At 45.3% G+C, this 14,180-nt stretch overlaps 1 protein-coding gene across 4 annotated transcripts in view; it reads left to right on the top strand.

Moving 5' to 3' along the window:
- The window catches only part of Stoml2 (stomatin like 2), a 77,069-nt gene that overhangs the window by 12,503 nt on the left and 50,386 nt on the right, over nt 1-14,180 (top strand). For all 4 annotated transcript variants that reach the window (XM_068372735.1, XM_068372737.1, XM_068372736.1 and 1 more), the window contains exon 3: nt 5,369-5,516. In XM_068372735.1, the coding sequence (XP_068228836.1) occupies nt 5,369-5,516 (148 nt within the window). The remainder of the gene's footprint in view (nt 1-5,368; nt 5,517-14,180) is intronic.

Below are 14,180 nucleotides of genomic sequence, written 5' to 3'. Positions count from 1 at the left end.
GTCTTTCCTCACTAGGAACTCAAACCCTTTTGTAATGTCACTCGAATCTTCAGGTCTCTCAAGTGGATCATACATGAGTCCTTGACTGGGCATCAGATAGGAACTGACCCAAGGATTACTCAAGAACCTCGGCCTTGGCATTACGAATAAGGGTACAATGTAGCATTTCATGTCACGAGTCATTCTCAAGAGGAGGAAGGCCCTCCTTTCCTTTGAACCACAGTTTGTGTCTAACATCTAGTTGTTCCGTAACTTGAACACAAACCACGCTATTTAATAGGGGTATTACTTTCGGCGTAGCTGAAATGATGAGCCATTAATTTGTAACGAGGGTTAACTACCCACACCGCTAGTTAGCGGGGGTTAGGGAGGGTAGCTTGCTACCGCTCCCCCTCACACCTGTGATAGAGCTCACTTTGCTTTCGGATCGGATGGTGAACGGTCGTTGCTGTTCTTCATCTTCGCCGACATTTGGCAGCCATTAATGCTTTTTGCTTTCTCTTTTTTTCTTAGACTGTGTGTGTGAAGTTGAATTCTGCAACCATGTGCACCTGCCCTGGACTCTTCGACCGCCCCTGTGGAACATTTATGTCGGCGGTCGAGACTGATCCTGACGCCCTTTGTCCTTTTTGCAGAGGTCAACGGTGCGATAGTGTCAACAAGTGTAGTGAGTGTAGGGAGTGGTCTTCCTCCCAGTGGGAGAGGTTTTCGCGATGGCGGAAGAAGAAGTCCAAACGGGATATTTCTCCTTCGTAGGTTACTTCGAAGGGAGGAAAACCCAATGCCTCTTCTTCCGTCGCCCAAACCTCCTCCGAAGCTCCTACTCGGTCGGTCTCTTTCGAGAGACCGTTGAGTAGTAGCATAGACCAATTTATTTCTAACCAACCACGGGTCTCGTGAGATGAGGTTACTTCCTCTAGCGAAACAGCACCACCTCTCCCCCCCGGGGGAGGCCTTATCACTAACCTCCGTGTTTCAGATTTGGTCCTCCTTAGGGCTCACGGGTTCGCCCTCCAAGGAGGCATTGCTTGAGTTCATCCGCATGGGTGCTTCTGTCAAGCAATCGTCGTCGCCGTCAGAGGGAGATCCCCTGACACTTGTCGACGTTGTTGTGTCAGAGGTGTCTCATGCGACATCACCCATCTCCTCTGCCACTCCAAACTCTACTGTAGCTGCCGACTTAGTTTCCCCCGTTCCTGACCATCCTCCGAGGGGGAAAATAAGTTCATCATCGGTCTCTCCTGCTTGTGTTTCTCTTCCTCGGGGGAGTTCACTTACAGAGACTCTTCTTCGAAGGACTGCTGATGGTCAGCTTGCTGATCCAACGATCCCCAGAGGGCACATCCGTCAGAAGGCTTGCCTTCCTCTTCCCCTTAGAGGCCTTCCTTTACCTGCGGTGAGGAGGCGCCTCTTTGGTTCAACGTCTTCAATGCAGTGCCCCGCAGAGGAGCCTCTAGACCTTCAATCATCCATCACTGCACCTGCAACCAGTCTTGTGATTTCGGTTCTGGACCTCTCTGCAGATCGTTAGCGATCTCCTTCGGTGGATGGTCGTCCTTTTAAAGGACACGTCGACCATCCATCCAACAGACATGCCGACCTTCCATCGCTTTTCCTGTATGAGCCTAATGAAGCTCCTCAAAAGTGCGCTATTGCACGCCATTACTCTCACCCTACGCGCCTACGTGCACTGACTGGCGCTCATCAGCAGCTTGTCCATCACCAACGCTTCGGCTCACCACCCATCCTGCTCGCCTTCACAAAGGGCAGCAGCCTCACACGCGCCCATGATCACTTGCGCACCTTGCGCAAACACGCTCAGGGTCGCCTACGGGCCAGCACACCACAGCGCACTTGTGCTCTCCTACACCTATGCGCCTGCGCCCACGATCTCTTACGCGCCAGTACCCACCTGCTCTCCAGCACTCTCCTGCGCGCTCTCCTGTGCGCCATCTTGCGCGCCAACCAACGTGCCAGCAAAAACCTGCGTGCCATCACTCTCCTGCGCACAAGTTCTTAGGTGAGGCAACAACCTTGTTGCCCTCACCTACGCGCCAACTTTTACCTGCGTGCCAGCGCTCGCCAGACCATGTGCGCTCACCTGCGCGCTCTCCTGTGCGCCATCTTGCGCGCCAACCAAATGTGCCAGCAAAAACCTGCGTGCCATCACTCTCCTGCGCACAAGTTCTTAAGTGAGGCAACAACCTTGTTGCCCTCACCTACGCGCCAACTTTTACCTGCGTGCCAGTGCTCGCCAGATCATGTGCGCTCACCTGCGCGCCATCTTTCTCCTGCGCCCACACAGAGATGCGCACGCGTGCCAACACTCCCGCGCGCTCATCATGAGTCTCCTGCGTGCCCGCGCGCGCAAATATTCTCCTGCGTGCGCACTCTCGCCAACATTCTCCCTCGCGCGAGAACCGTTATTCTCCCTTGCGCGAGAGCCAATATTCTCCCGCACGCGAGCATACTCATCAACAGGCACGTCATCCGGCAAGGTCGCCATCGCCTCATACCCCTCCCCGCAAGCGTATACCATTGCTCATTGTGGGAGAAGGTAAACATTTTCATGCAGTGGGGTTCAGGATCCCTAAGCTACATTCTAAGGCAAACCCACCTATTCCAGTAACTCCTCCTAGGGAACCTTCGGTCCCTTTCCCTTCAGGGGTCTGTCAGCCAGCAGCACTGGTTCAATGCCTCAATCAGAGCCGTAACCCAGGCTTTCAAGCCTGTCCTGTCTGATCGCTCATCAGAGCGACCTATAGCTCTAGATCTAGGGCAAGGAACCATGGCTTCCTTTACCCCTTTGAAGAGGAAAATAGGAGTTTCGGATGCGGTCACTTCCCCGAGGACGAAACTGACTCCACGCAGACCATCGAGGCAAGTTCCTCCTGTTCCTCAGACAAACTCTCCATCCCTTTCGGACGAAGATCTTCCTCGCAGTCTGAGAACAGAAGGGACATGCCACACATATCGATGTTGGAGTCTTACCTCTTTCCCCGGAAGGAATCCAAAGACTCCAAAACCATGCCAAAGTCCTCCACTAGGACTAGTATGGAGCTAGCCAGCCACTTGGGAAATGTCCGCGACTCTCCCCAAGAAGAGCCTTTGGGGACAGAAGGAGACTTCGCTGCAAGTCGTACAACAGGAGGAGACCAGTAGGAGTCAGAACATGCATTCTGGCAGGTTCTGACTCTAATGAGGGTTCTCTATGGGTTTCCGACCCAGAGATCCCCTCTCGAGAGGGCAAAGACACGGTCCTAGACCGCGTCTTTGGTATTCAAAAACCATCAAAGACCAGTGCAGCCCTGCCCTGGTCTCAAGGGGTGAAGAGTACCAGGGACAAGATTGCCCAGCAGCTCTCTGAGTTTGCCTCCTCCAACTGTTCCGGTACCACGGACAAGCTTCTGCCACCTCCTCACGTACAGCAGAGGAGGTACTTCGAGATCCTGGAGGAGCCCAGTTCAGCTCTTCCTCTTCACCACTCGCTGGAAGAGCTAACCAGGGGAATCCCTCTTGAGAGAGACTCCAACCGGCAGGTCTCGTTCTCGGCAGCCGAGATCCTTAACCAGAAGGTCACGAAGTATACTATGCAAGCTACTTCGTGGCTTGATATCTAGTTAGGGACCTTAGGTATCCTGATACGATCCGAGGATTTCTCCAAGGAACGTACCAGGAAAGCTATGAAAACCTTCCTACTCTCAGGTACTCGCACGATCGAGTTTCTTGCCCACCAAGTCTCGAACTTGTGGGCAAATACCATCTTGAAACGTCGAGATGCAGTAGCTGAGAGGTTCCACCAGAAGGTCCCTAGCATCGAGATCAATAAGCTCAGACATTCCTCCATAGAGGGGTCCCATCTGTTTAAGCCTAAGGAGGTGGAACATGCTGCTGAGAGGTGGAGGAAGTCTAATCAAGACTCCCTCCTCCATAGGGATTTAACATCTAAACCCTATAAACCTCCAGCATCACAGCAGTCCCGTCCAACCAAGGCCACAACGACAACAAAAACTGCAGCGAAGACAACGGTGTCTAAGCCCTTTCTTGTCAAAGACAGGAAAGGCAAAAAGTCCTCCAGGGGAGGGAAAAATCCTAGAGGGAGTAGCCGAGGCCGCAAATGCTAGGATAAGCAGTCCCCCTACATTTCCACCAGTGGGGGGATGCCTACGGAGTTACGCAAACAGGTGGAAGCAACTCCAGGCCGATTCTTGGACAATCTCCGTGATCAGTCTAGGATATTGCGTCCCGTTCATAACATCTCAACCTCCCCTGACCAGGAATCCAGTGTCATTGAACTCCCTTGCCATGGGATCGGCAAGGGGGCAAGCCCTTTGGGCAGACGTCCAGACCCTGTTGAGGAAGGGCGCTCTCCAAGTCCTTGTGCAAAGTTTTTCCATCTAAAGAACTCTGAATAACTTTCTAGGACGAGTCACATTTCTACATACCTTCACACACAGCTTGCGTAGGCCACAAACCTTGCGTAGCAAGGTTTTAGCGAGGTGCAGGGACTCCCTACTTTTTGAGTACTGATACACTCAGATAAGGAGCCCCCAGGTAAAGCCAAAAGCCAGATTGGCTGGGACGTCCACCCTTCCTTATGGGTGAGTCACCCCTATTAGATAGCGTGGTTTGTATTCCAGTTACGGAACAAATGACAAATTCGTAGATACTGTAATTTGTATTTTTCCTAACTATACAAACCTTAGATATTTAAGCAAACTTACCCGCCAGCCCTATCCCCCTTGAAGTCCTACCTCCAAGCAAAGTGAGCTCAATCACAGGTGTGTGAGTGGGGGCGCCCCGGTAGCAAGCTACCCTCCCCTACCCCCGCTAACTAGCGGTATGGATAGTTAACCCTCGTTAAAAATCAATGGCTCGTCATTTCAGCTACGCCAAAAGTAATACCCCTATTAAATGGCTAAGGTTTGTATAGTTAGGAAAAATACAAATTATCTACGAATTTGTCATTTTTCGTAACTATACAAACCTGGGTCCATTAAGTTACACTGCCTGCCTTAACCTCTGCAAGTCCTAGGTTAAGGTCAAGGTAAAGGTTACTCAACCTGGCAAGTGGACGAGGCCCACCTTCCACCTGCCAGCTACTATAACTACAGTACAGTACCTAGTTAAAATTTCAAACGGCTGTTCCAGCTTTGCCAAGTCATACTCGTATTGAAAGTTTCACGTTTGTATACTGTATTTATGAAAAATACAAATTACTGTAAAAATGTGTGATATTGATTATATTGGATACCTCTTTTTTAATTTCATTCGGTAAAGTTTGGAAAGTATGAATTTCAAGCTGAAAGTAGTTTGCTTTTTTTTCAAGGTTAAAGTGATTGCTTATGTAATTTGTTTCTTTTACCAGGCATGGGTTGTTGAAAGGATGGGAAAATTCCATCGTGTCCTTGAACCAGGAATAAATGTACTGATACCAGTGTTAGATAGAGTGAGATATGTACAAAGTCTGAAGGAAATTGCGATAGATGTTCCTAAACAAGCAGCTATTACAGCAGGTAAGAACATTTGGGATGCAGAACTCTCTTTTGAATAAAAAGGATTACCTTTGATATTCAGCACTGTGAGTGCATGTTAAGTTGTACAAGGGTCCTTTAACCAGTCAGTCTTAGAGAAAAATTCAAATTATTGGCAATTTACTAAAAATTAGGCTATATATATATGGAAGAGAGAAAGATAGAGTTCAGTATACAGGGTGTGTGCAAATGATTTAAAATGTTAAATAAATAGGCTTACTATAAATAAAGCACTCAAAATAAATTAAATATGCTTGCATAAAAAATAAAACATTGAATAATGTATACTCATGAAATGAACTTTAATTAAGCATAAGTTTCTGGCAGTGGTCATAAACTATATATACATTGTGCATAGTAATGAAATATTGTGGTATATCTTTAAAATATTAGTCAGTGTTATCTTTTGAAATATGGCATCTCTAAAAACTAAGCTATCAGTGTTTAGAATAATAAATCGCTGTATTTAACGGTATACAAGACACATGATTGTAATAATGTTCTGTGATATAAATAGAGCATATTCAGGAAAAAGATTAAAGTTATGGTTTATACATCCAAGTGGTAAATAGTATATGCTTTTAACATACAAAAAACTATGGGAAGCTTTAACACATATGCATTTGTTATTTAAAGTGGAAAGAAAAATAAAGTAAAGAAGAAAATGCACACTTTAGTATTATAGCCAACTTACAAAGAACAATCAGTCACAGGAAGTTTCCATGTAAAATTAGATAGCATTGCTAACTTCATATTAATAATTGAAAGAATCTTTTTTATTAGATATGTCTACAAGCATTTATTTCATTAGAGTTAACTAATAAGTTATATGATAGATTTTTGCAATATAGTACAATTTTTTTTAAATCTTTTTTGAAAATAGATGTGTATGTTCTTAGTAGTGATAAGCCCTCTTAACTGTTCACCCTTTGAGCTGCAGCAGCAGCTCAAGTATCAAAATAGATTCTACATCTATCTATCATATCATTGAAATCATCTCTATAAAAACGGAGTGTCAATACGAAGCTGAAAACATTCATTGCTTTAGAAAATACCTGTTTCGACATGGAGGATTTTATAGTGTGTCATGAAATTCCTAGTAGGAACGCAATGTTAAGTTCACTGATTAAAGACAACTATAAAGGAAGGAAAAATCCTCCCTAAATCTTTTTCCTCCATATTACTATCCTTGAACTAGAGGTTCTTGCTTTGAGCTGTCTTTTCTCACAAAAGTATTTATTTCTATTGAAAGCCTCTTCCTTCATCAAATAATTCTTTTTCAAATACTCATTCCCTTTATCACTCCTTGAAATCCTTTTCCTTCTTCTTGACCTTCCACCTCCAACAAGTTCCACCCAAGCCTTCTTCACTCCCTCCCTCTCATTCATTCTTACTACTGTATAGTACATGCTTGAAGTATTTCAATTTTGACTTTTATCATGTCAGAAGTCTTTAACTCCTCATCACTTTAAGTTTCTTTATTAGTCAGCTTTTTATACATCATCCCAAGATTCACCTTAAGATCCTCATTTCTGTTATTTCCTGTTTTAGTTCTTCCTCGTTTCTTAATGCCATGCTTCTGAACCATGCATTATTACTGTTTTGATTAACTTACAGTACAATATATCCTTGTTTTCAGTGTTTGTCATTCTCTTGTCGTACACTACTTGTGCCACCTTGCTCCATTTCCCTCAAGTTGCTTTCAGCATACTTCCAATGTCAGCTTCTTACTGTACCTGCTGGCATAAAATATATTCCAGACATTTGAAGTTCTCTGTCTGTTTCAAATCTACCTCAGTTCCTAGACACCATATTCTCATTTTTATCTATATTTGCTTCATACCACCCTATTCTAGAGGTTCATGCCATTTTTGTATTCATCTCTGCAATTCTTCAATCTGCTGTAACCAGCAAGTCAGCTGCATATAACAATTCCCATAGATTTATAATCCTAATCTCTTCATCCAGTGTATCCATAAACAGTTCAAACAAAAAGAGGTTAAATGCTGATTCTTGATATAAACCAACTCTAACTTCAAACATTTCTCCCTTGCCACAGACTTTTGTTATTGCTGTACTTGTTTGTTTATAAACATTTTTAACCAACCTTCCTGGCACTTTCCTCTTTCTTATACAAAAAGCACTACACCCTTGGTATTCTGTTAAATACTTTCTCTATGTTCAAAATTGCTCTGTAGAGCTTCTTATTACCTTTCAGTCTATTTTCCTGTCACTTGAATTATTATCGAAATGGCACCAACTACAGTATACCTCTCCCTCTAATGAAAATGCACTAAATTTTACCAGTCCTCACAATGGCTTGTAATTTCTCATAGAATATTCTTTCTAAAGCTTCAGCACATGTTCTGTTAGTGTGATTTTTCAATATTAAACTTACCCGATAATCATGTAGCTGTCAACTCCGTTGCCCGACAGAATTCTACGGAAGGGATACGCCAGCGATCGCTATACAAGAGGGGGGTGTACTCACAAGCGCCACCTGTGGCCAGGTACTGCAGTACTTCTTGTTGACACCACTTCAATTTTTCCTCTGTCGTGCTTCCGGCAAGACGTTCATGGATACGCTTATAATTTTGGAGTCTTGTTCACGGTTTTTGGTGAAGTATTGCTCTAAGATTTCAGCTTTCGCTATTCAGGAAGTTTTTTTATCAGCTTAGCTAGCTTTTGGAATTAATTTGATTATTTATGGTGACGAAGAGAGTATGAACTCTCTTTCACCTTTAAATGGCCGACCCTTCCCTTAGACGGAAGTGTTGGTGTCTAAGAGAGTATAGACTCTCTTTCTTAATTTTGCTTAACTAAAGTTATAGATTTATTTTATATCTCTCCGCCTTTTATAGGCCTCTTCGATTAACTTCCTTTTTTATAAATTTATTAAAATTAATTTTTATATTTGTTTATATTCGACCTTTCCTAATAGTAGGCGGTCTTTTCTTGTACCGAAGTTAATTAACATTGAGCCCGTCATTTCGGTTTTACCTGTTAACATATTATGCTATTTTAATGTTTTTGAAAGAATTTCTTTGATAGTCTCGTACTGTTTCAAAGTTGAACTAACGTTTTGTTTTGTCTCTGCAGTTGTTGACGTTCAGAACGTTCAACTTGCGCTCTATCGTTACGATAGAGAGAGAATTTTCACGGTGTCACGTTGCAGTAAGAGTAAACCGTTTATAGCGTTTTGTTCATTCTTTCTTAGCTTAATGGTTTTAATTCTAATAAAGGAACTTTTTATTTGGGAAATCTTTCAGTTTTTTTTTTTTTTTTTTCCTTTAACAATAATATGTTTTAACGAGTATATATGATTGGGCTCTTCTCTCAGGTTCTAAGTCAAGAGAGAGAGAGAGAGAGAGATATAGAGACGGAGGGAGAGAGAGCTGGATAAACGTTTCGTTCAAGCGAGTAACGTTGTTATCGTTTTTGCTCTTCTCCCTAGTCTCTTTAGGGGAAGAAGGTAAACGTTTCTAGAGTTTATTCTTGTTCTCAAGCTTTATGCGGGGAGAGATTTTAAACGTAGTTTATTTGATCTAGTGTTTAGTCTCTTTCCAGCCACTGAATTATTTATCCTTCATTAGATTTTCTGTTACATTGTAATTCTGTTTTCGCAATTACTAACTTTTAAGGAAGGATAGAATTGCGTGTTTCAGGAACAAACCACTTAAAGTTTCGAGTTCAGTGAAATAAGTGCAAACAGAAATTCAAAAGTGATAAGTGATTAGCGCAAAGTGTGTCAGTGTTGTGCGTGAGGGTACTTCTGTGCGTGCCAGTCGTCCTCCCAGTCCGGGACCTCTTGTAAGCTCCCAAGCCCAGGGGAGAAGCAATGTCGAAGGGCAAAAGGGTTCGGCGGGCCTTGATCTGCGCACAGAAGTATCCTCGGTGGTTGCGGGCGTGTCTTACAGAGACCGTCACTCCCACCCGCAGACGATTGAGCCCTTATTTTACTCGTCTGCAGAAGAAATTTCGGGGAGAAAACGCTGGACTCAGGTCTCAAGACCTCTTAAACGTAAAGTCCAGACCTCTAGAGTTCAACAACCCGGATGCAGTCATTGGGTTAGCTCTGACTCTCCGCAGTCATCAGGTGACTGCACACCTCCTAAGAGAGGTAAGGTGATGCCGCAACAGACCTCATCTTCTGTTAAGGCTTTGCCTCAGCAGACCTTAGCGTCTGCCGACCCCAAGATGACTTTGCTGCAGTCCATGCAGTCACAGCTTGCGGTCTTAATGCGTGAGTGTCAGGCTGAGAAGGTTACACCTCCTCCTGCGATCGCTCCGCCTCACCGCAGTCCAGTCTGCCAGGCGTACGATGTTGAGGTTCCTCAGGATACCTTACCGCGTACTGAGTTGCCAGTTACCAGCGGTGTGCAGCAACCTCAGCAATGGGAGCAGGAATCTTATGCCTTACTTCCTCCACTTCCGCTTGCGGTTCCACCAGCGAGGCAACAATCTCTTGAGGTACGACAACCTCTTCCATCAATGAGGCAGCCACCTTAGCACTCGCTGCAGCGACCTCAACCCTCCTCAAAGCGAGACAAGAACTGCGTTCTGCGCAGCCGCTACCTCAACTCTCGCAGCTCACACCTCAGGAACCTCAACTCGTTCCTCAGGAACCTGCTACTGCGCATCCGCAACCCTTACAGCAAGCGCAACTCTTGAGGCCGCAACCTCATGCTATGAGTCAGCCACCTCAACGCATGCATCTGCCACTTTCTCCTCAACTTGAGCCTCTTCCCATTCAACTTGGAAATAACAAATGACAATAATAACACCTCATTACTTTCATAACTTGCATTTGTAATCATATACATGTATGCCTACACAAACATTATGATAATGGAGGTTATTTGTATTACTTAATATAAAAATATATAGGTATTCCTTGCAATATATTTTTAACAAAATCGCAAAATATGGCAAAAATATCTTCAAAACAAAAATGAATCATGAGTTATGAATGTAAGGTAAATATTATGTTGATATTAAAACCCCATGCAAGCATGCATGAAGTAATGCAGTGTTGCCAACAGGGCGAGTTTCCCTTTCCTGAGGTGAAGTAGATTATAGTACATTTAGTGCAGCTTAATTCTACGATTATCATGCCGGCTATCAAATTCATCAACAAAACAGTCTAAATCAATTCCCTCGGCACGTGCACTTTCAATGGACAGTAATGCGATATTACTCACTCTAGCACTGGTCATGGAATTTCTGAGTAATGTTACACGCCATGCAACACGCTCTGCTTACCTTACAGCATGCTCTACATACAGCATGCTCTGCATACAGCATGCTCTGCATACAGCATGCTCTGCATACAGCATGCTCTGCATACAGCATGCTCTGCATACAGCATGCTCTGCATACAGCATGCTCTGCATACCTTACCGCATGCTTCTCAGTCATACATCTTTGGTTGTTGCCAACTCACTAGACTGTCAAGCAGTTTCATAACGTTGCCTTCTAGTCTGCTGCTTTTGCACCAGTGAAACCCTCACTGAGGGAACTTAGCTTTTCTCGGATATGGTCCCTGTAGATGAGAAAGTGCTTTTCTCCCTCCTTCTGATATTCCCTTGAGGACTCTGTCATTTGGAGAGGAGCCTTTAGCTGCGTAGCCTCCTATGGACTTTTATTTAAGCATAACATGCTTCCAGGGAAGGTAATGGTTCCACTTCAGTCGCTAACCCCGTCTGTTACCACACCTGCTCCCATAGACCTTGAGCTGTGTTGCAAGACATGCAGTCCAAGCTTAGTCCTTGTTAGAGGATTTTTTGTTTACGGAGTCAGTGTGTCACTGGGAAGACGTTCAACAACCAGCAGAAGTGACTTGTTGTGACGCAGTGCGGCAACCTCAGCAACCCGATAAGGAGTTGTCTGTACGACCCAGACAGTCTAGACAGCTTCGGGTTGTCACTGTACTTCCTCGCTTCCCTATGGTTGACAGTTCACAGACTGTGCAGCAGTACCATGATCTTGTGTCCGGCTCCGTCAGACGACTGGCTTTTAAGAGCTCCCACAAGTCGTCGCTGTCTGGAGATTCTCAGATGGACTATGGATCTGACCAAGGAACTGGGCCTCCTGGTCAATTTTGAGGAGTCTCAGCTCGTCCCATCCCAGACCATTGTCTCCCTGGGTATGGATCTTCAGAGTCGAGCTTTTCGGGCTTTTCCGTCGGCCCCAAGGATCTTCCAAGCCCTAGAATGCATCCAGAGCATGCTGAGAAGGAACCGATGCTCAGTCAGGTAGTGGATGAGTCTAACAGGGACACTTTCATCGCTGGCCCTGTTCATCGTGTTAGGGAGACTCCACCTCCCCCCCTTCAGTATCATCTAGCTGCTCACTGGATAAAGGACATGACGCTAGAGACGGTCTCAGTTCCTGTTTCCGAAGAGAGGAGGTCTTCTCTCGCGTGGTGTAAGAACAGCTTTCTTCTCAAGGAAGTCTACCTTTGGCTGTTCAGAAACCCGACCGCCGTCTCCTCTCGGACGCATCAGACACGGGCTGGGGTGCGACTTTGGACGGACAGGAATGCTCGGGAACATGGAATCAGGAGCAAAGGACACTTCACATCAATTGCAAGGAGTTGTTGGCGGTTCTTCTGGCCTTGATAAACTTCAAGTCCCTCCAGCTTAACAAAGTGGTGGAGGTGGACTCTGACAACACCACAGCCCTGGCTTACATCTTCAAGCAGGGAGGGACTCTTTCGTGAAGTTGTTCTAGATCGCAAGGGACCTCCTCATCTGGTCTAAAGATCGAAAGCTCACGCTGGTAACGAGGTTCATTCAGGGCGGTATGAATGTCATGGCAGATCACCTCAGCCGGAAGGGTCAGGTCATCCCCACAGAGTGGACCCTTCACAAGAATGTTTGCAGCAGACTTTGGGCCCTGTGGGGTCAGCCAACCATAGATCTGTTCGCTACCTCGATAACCTAGAGACTCCTGTTGTATTGTTCTCCGATTCCAGACCCAGCAGCAGTTCACGTGGATGCTTTTCTGCTGGATTGGTTCCATCTCGACCTGTATGCATTCCCGCCGTTCAAGATTGTCAACAGGGTACTTCAGAAGTTCTCCTCTCGCAAAGGGACACGGCTGACGTTGGTTGGCTCCGCTCTGGCCCGCGAGAGAATGGTTCTTAGAGGTACTGCAGTGGCTGGTCGACATTCCCAGGACTCTTCCTCTAGGAGTGAACCTTCTACGTCTACCTCACGTAAAGAAGGTACACCCAAACCTCCACGCTCTTCGTCTGACTGCCTTCAGACTTTCGAAAGACTCTCAAGAGCTAGGGGCTTTTCTAAGGAGGCAGCCAGAACGATTGCCAAAGCAAGGAGAACATCCACTCTCAGAGTCTATCAGTCTCAAGGGGAAGTCTTCCGTAGCTGGTACAAGACCAATGCAGTTTCCTCAACCAGTACCACTGTAACCCGGATTGCTGACTTCCTGTTATATCTAAGGAAAGTAAGATCCCTTTCAGCTCCTACGATCAAGGGTTACAGAAGTATGTTGGCAGCGGTTTTCCGCCACAGAGGCTTGGATCTTTCCACCAACAAAGATCTACAGGACCTCCCTAGGTCTTTTGAGACCTCAAAGGAACGTCGGTTGTCCACTCCAGGCTGGAATCTAGACGTGGTCCTAAGGTTCCTTATGTCATCAAGATTTGAACCTCTCCAATCAGCCTCTTTTTAGGACCTCACATTAAAAACTCTTTTCCTCGTGTGCTTGACAACAGCTAAAAGAGTAAGTGAGATCCACGCCTTCAGCAGGATCATTGTTTTCACATCTGAAACGGCTACATGTTCCTTGCAGCTCGGTTTTTGCTAAACGAGCTTCCTTCACGTCCTTGGCCTAAGTCGTTCGAGATCCCAAGCCTGTCCAACTTGGTTGGGAATGAACTGGAGAGAGTACTTTGCCCAGTTAGAGCTCTTAGGTACTATCTAAAAAGGTCTTAACCTTTACGAGGACAATCAGAAGCCTTATGGTGTGCTATCAAGAAACCTTCTTTTCCAAGTTCTAAGAACTCAGTTTCTTACTATTCAGGCTTCTGATTAGGGAAGCACATTCTCATCTGAAGGAAGAAGACCTTGCTTTGCTGAAGGTAAGGACACATGAAGTGGGAGCTGTGGCTACTTCAGTGGCCTTCAAACAGAGCCATTCTCTGCAGAGTGTTATGGATGCAACCTATTGGAGAAGCAAGTCAGTGTTCGCATCATTCTATCTCAAAGATGTCCAGTCTCTTTACGAGTACTGCTACACCCTGGGACCATTCGTAGCAACGAATGCAGTAGTAGGCGAGGGCTCAGCCACTACATTCCCATAATCCCATAACCTTTTAACCTTTCTCTTGAATACTTTTTATGGGTTGTACGGTCGGCTAAGAAGCCTTCCACATCCTTGTTGATTTGGCGGGTGGTCAATTCTTTCTTGAGAAGCGCCGAGGTTAAAGGTTGTGATGAGGTCCTTTAGTATGGGTTGCAGCCCTTGATACTTCAGCACCTTAGAGTTGTTCAGCCTCCTAAGAGGAACGCTGCGCTCAGTAAGGATGACGAACTTATTTAAGGCAGAGTAATGGCTCAAGTCGACTTCCTTACCAGGTACTTGTAATTTCATTGTTATTTTGAATAACTGATAATATGAAAT

The sequence above is a fragment of the Palaemon carinicauda genome, chromosome 4 (genome assembly GCF_036898095.1).
Source record: "Palaemon carinicauda isolate YSFRI2023 chromosome 4, ASM3689809v2, whole genome shotgun sequence".
In the NCBI taxonomy this organism is placed as follows: Eukaryota; Metazoa; Arthropoda; class Malacostraca; order Decapoda; family Palaemonidae; genus Palaemon; species Palaemon carinicauda.
The sequence above is the reverse complement of the archived record's forward strand: the minus strand, read 5'-3'. Positions and strand labels throughout refer to the sequence as shown.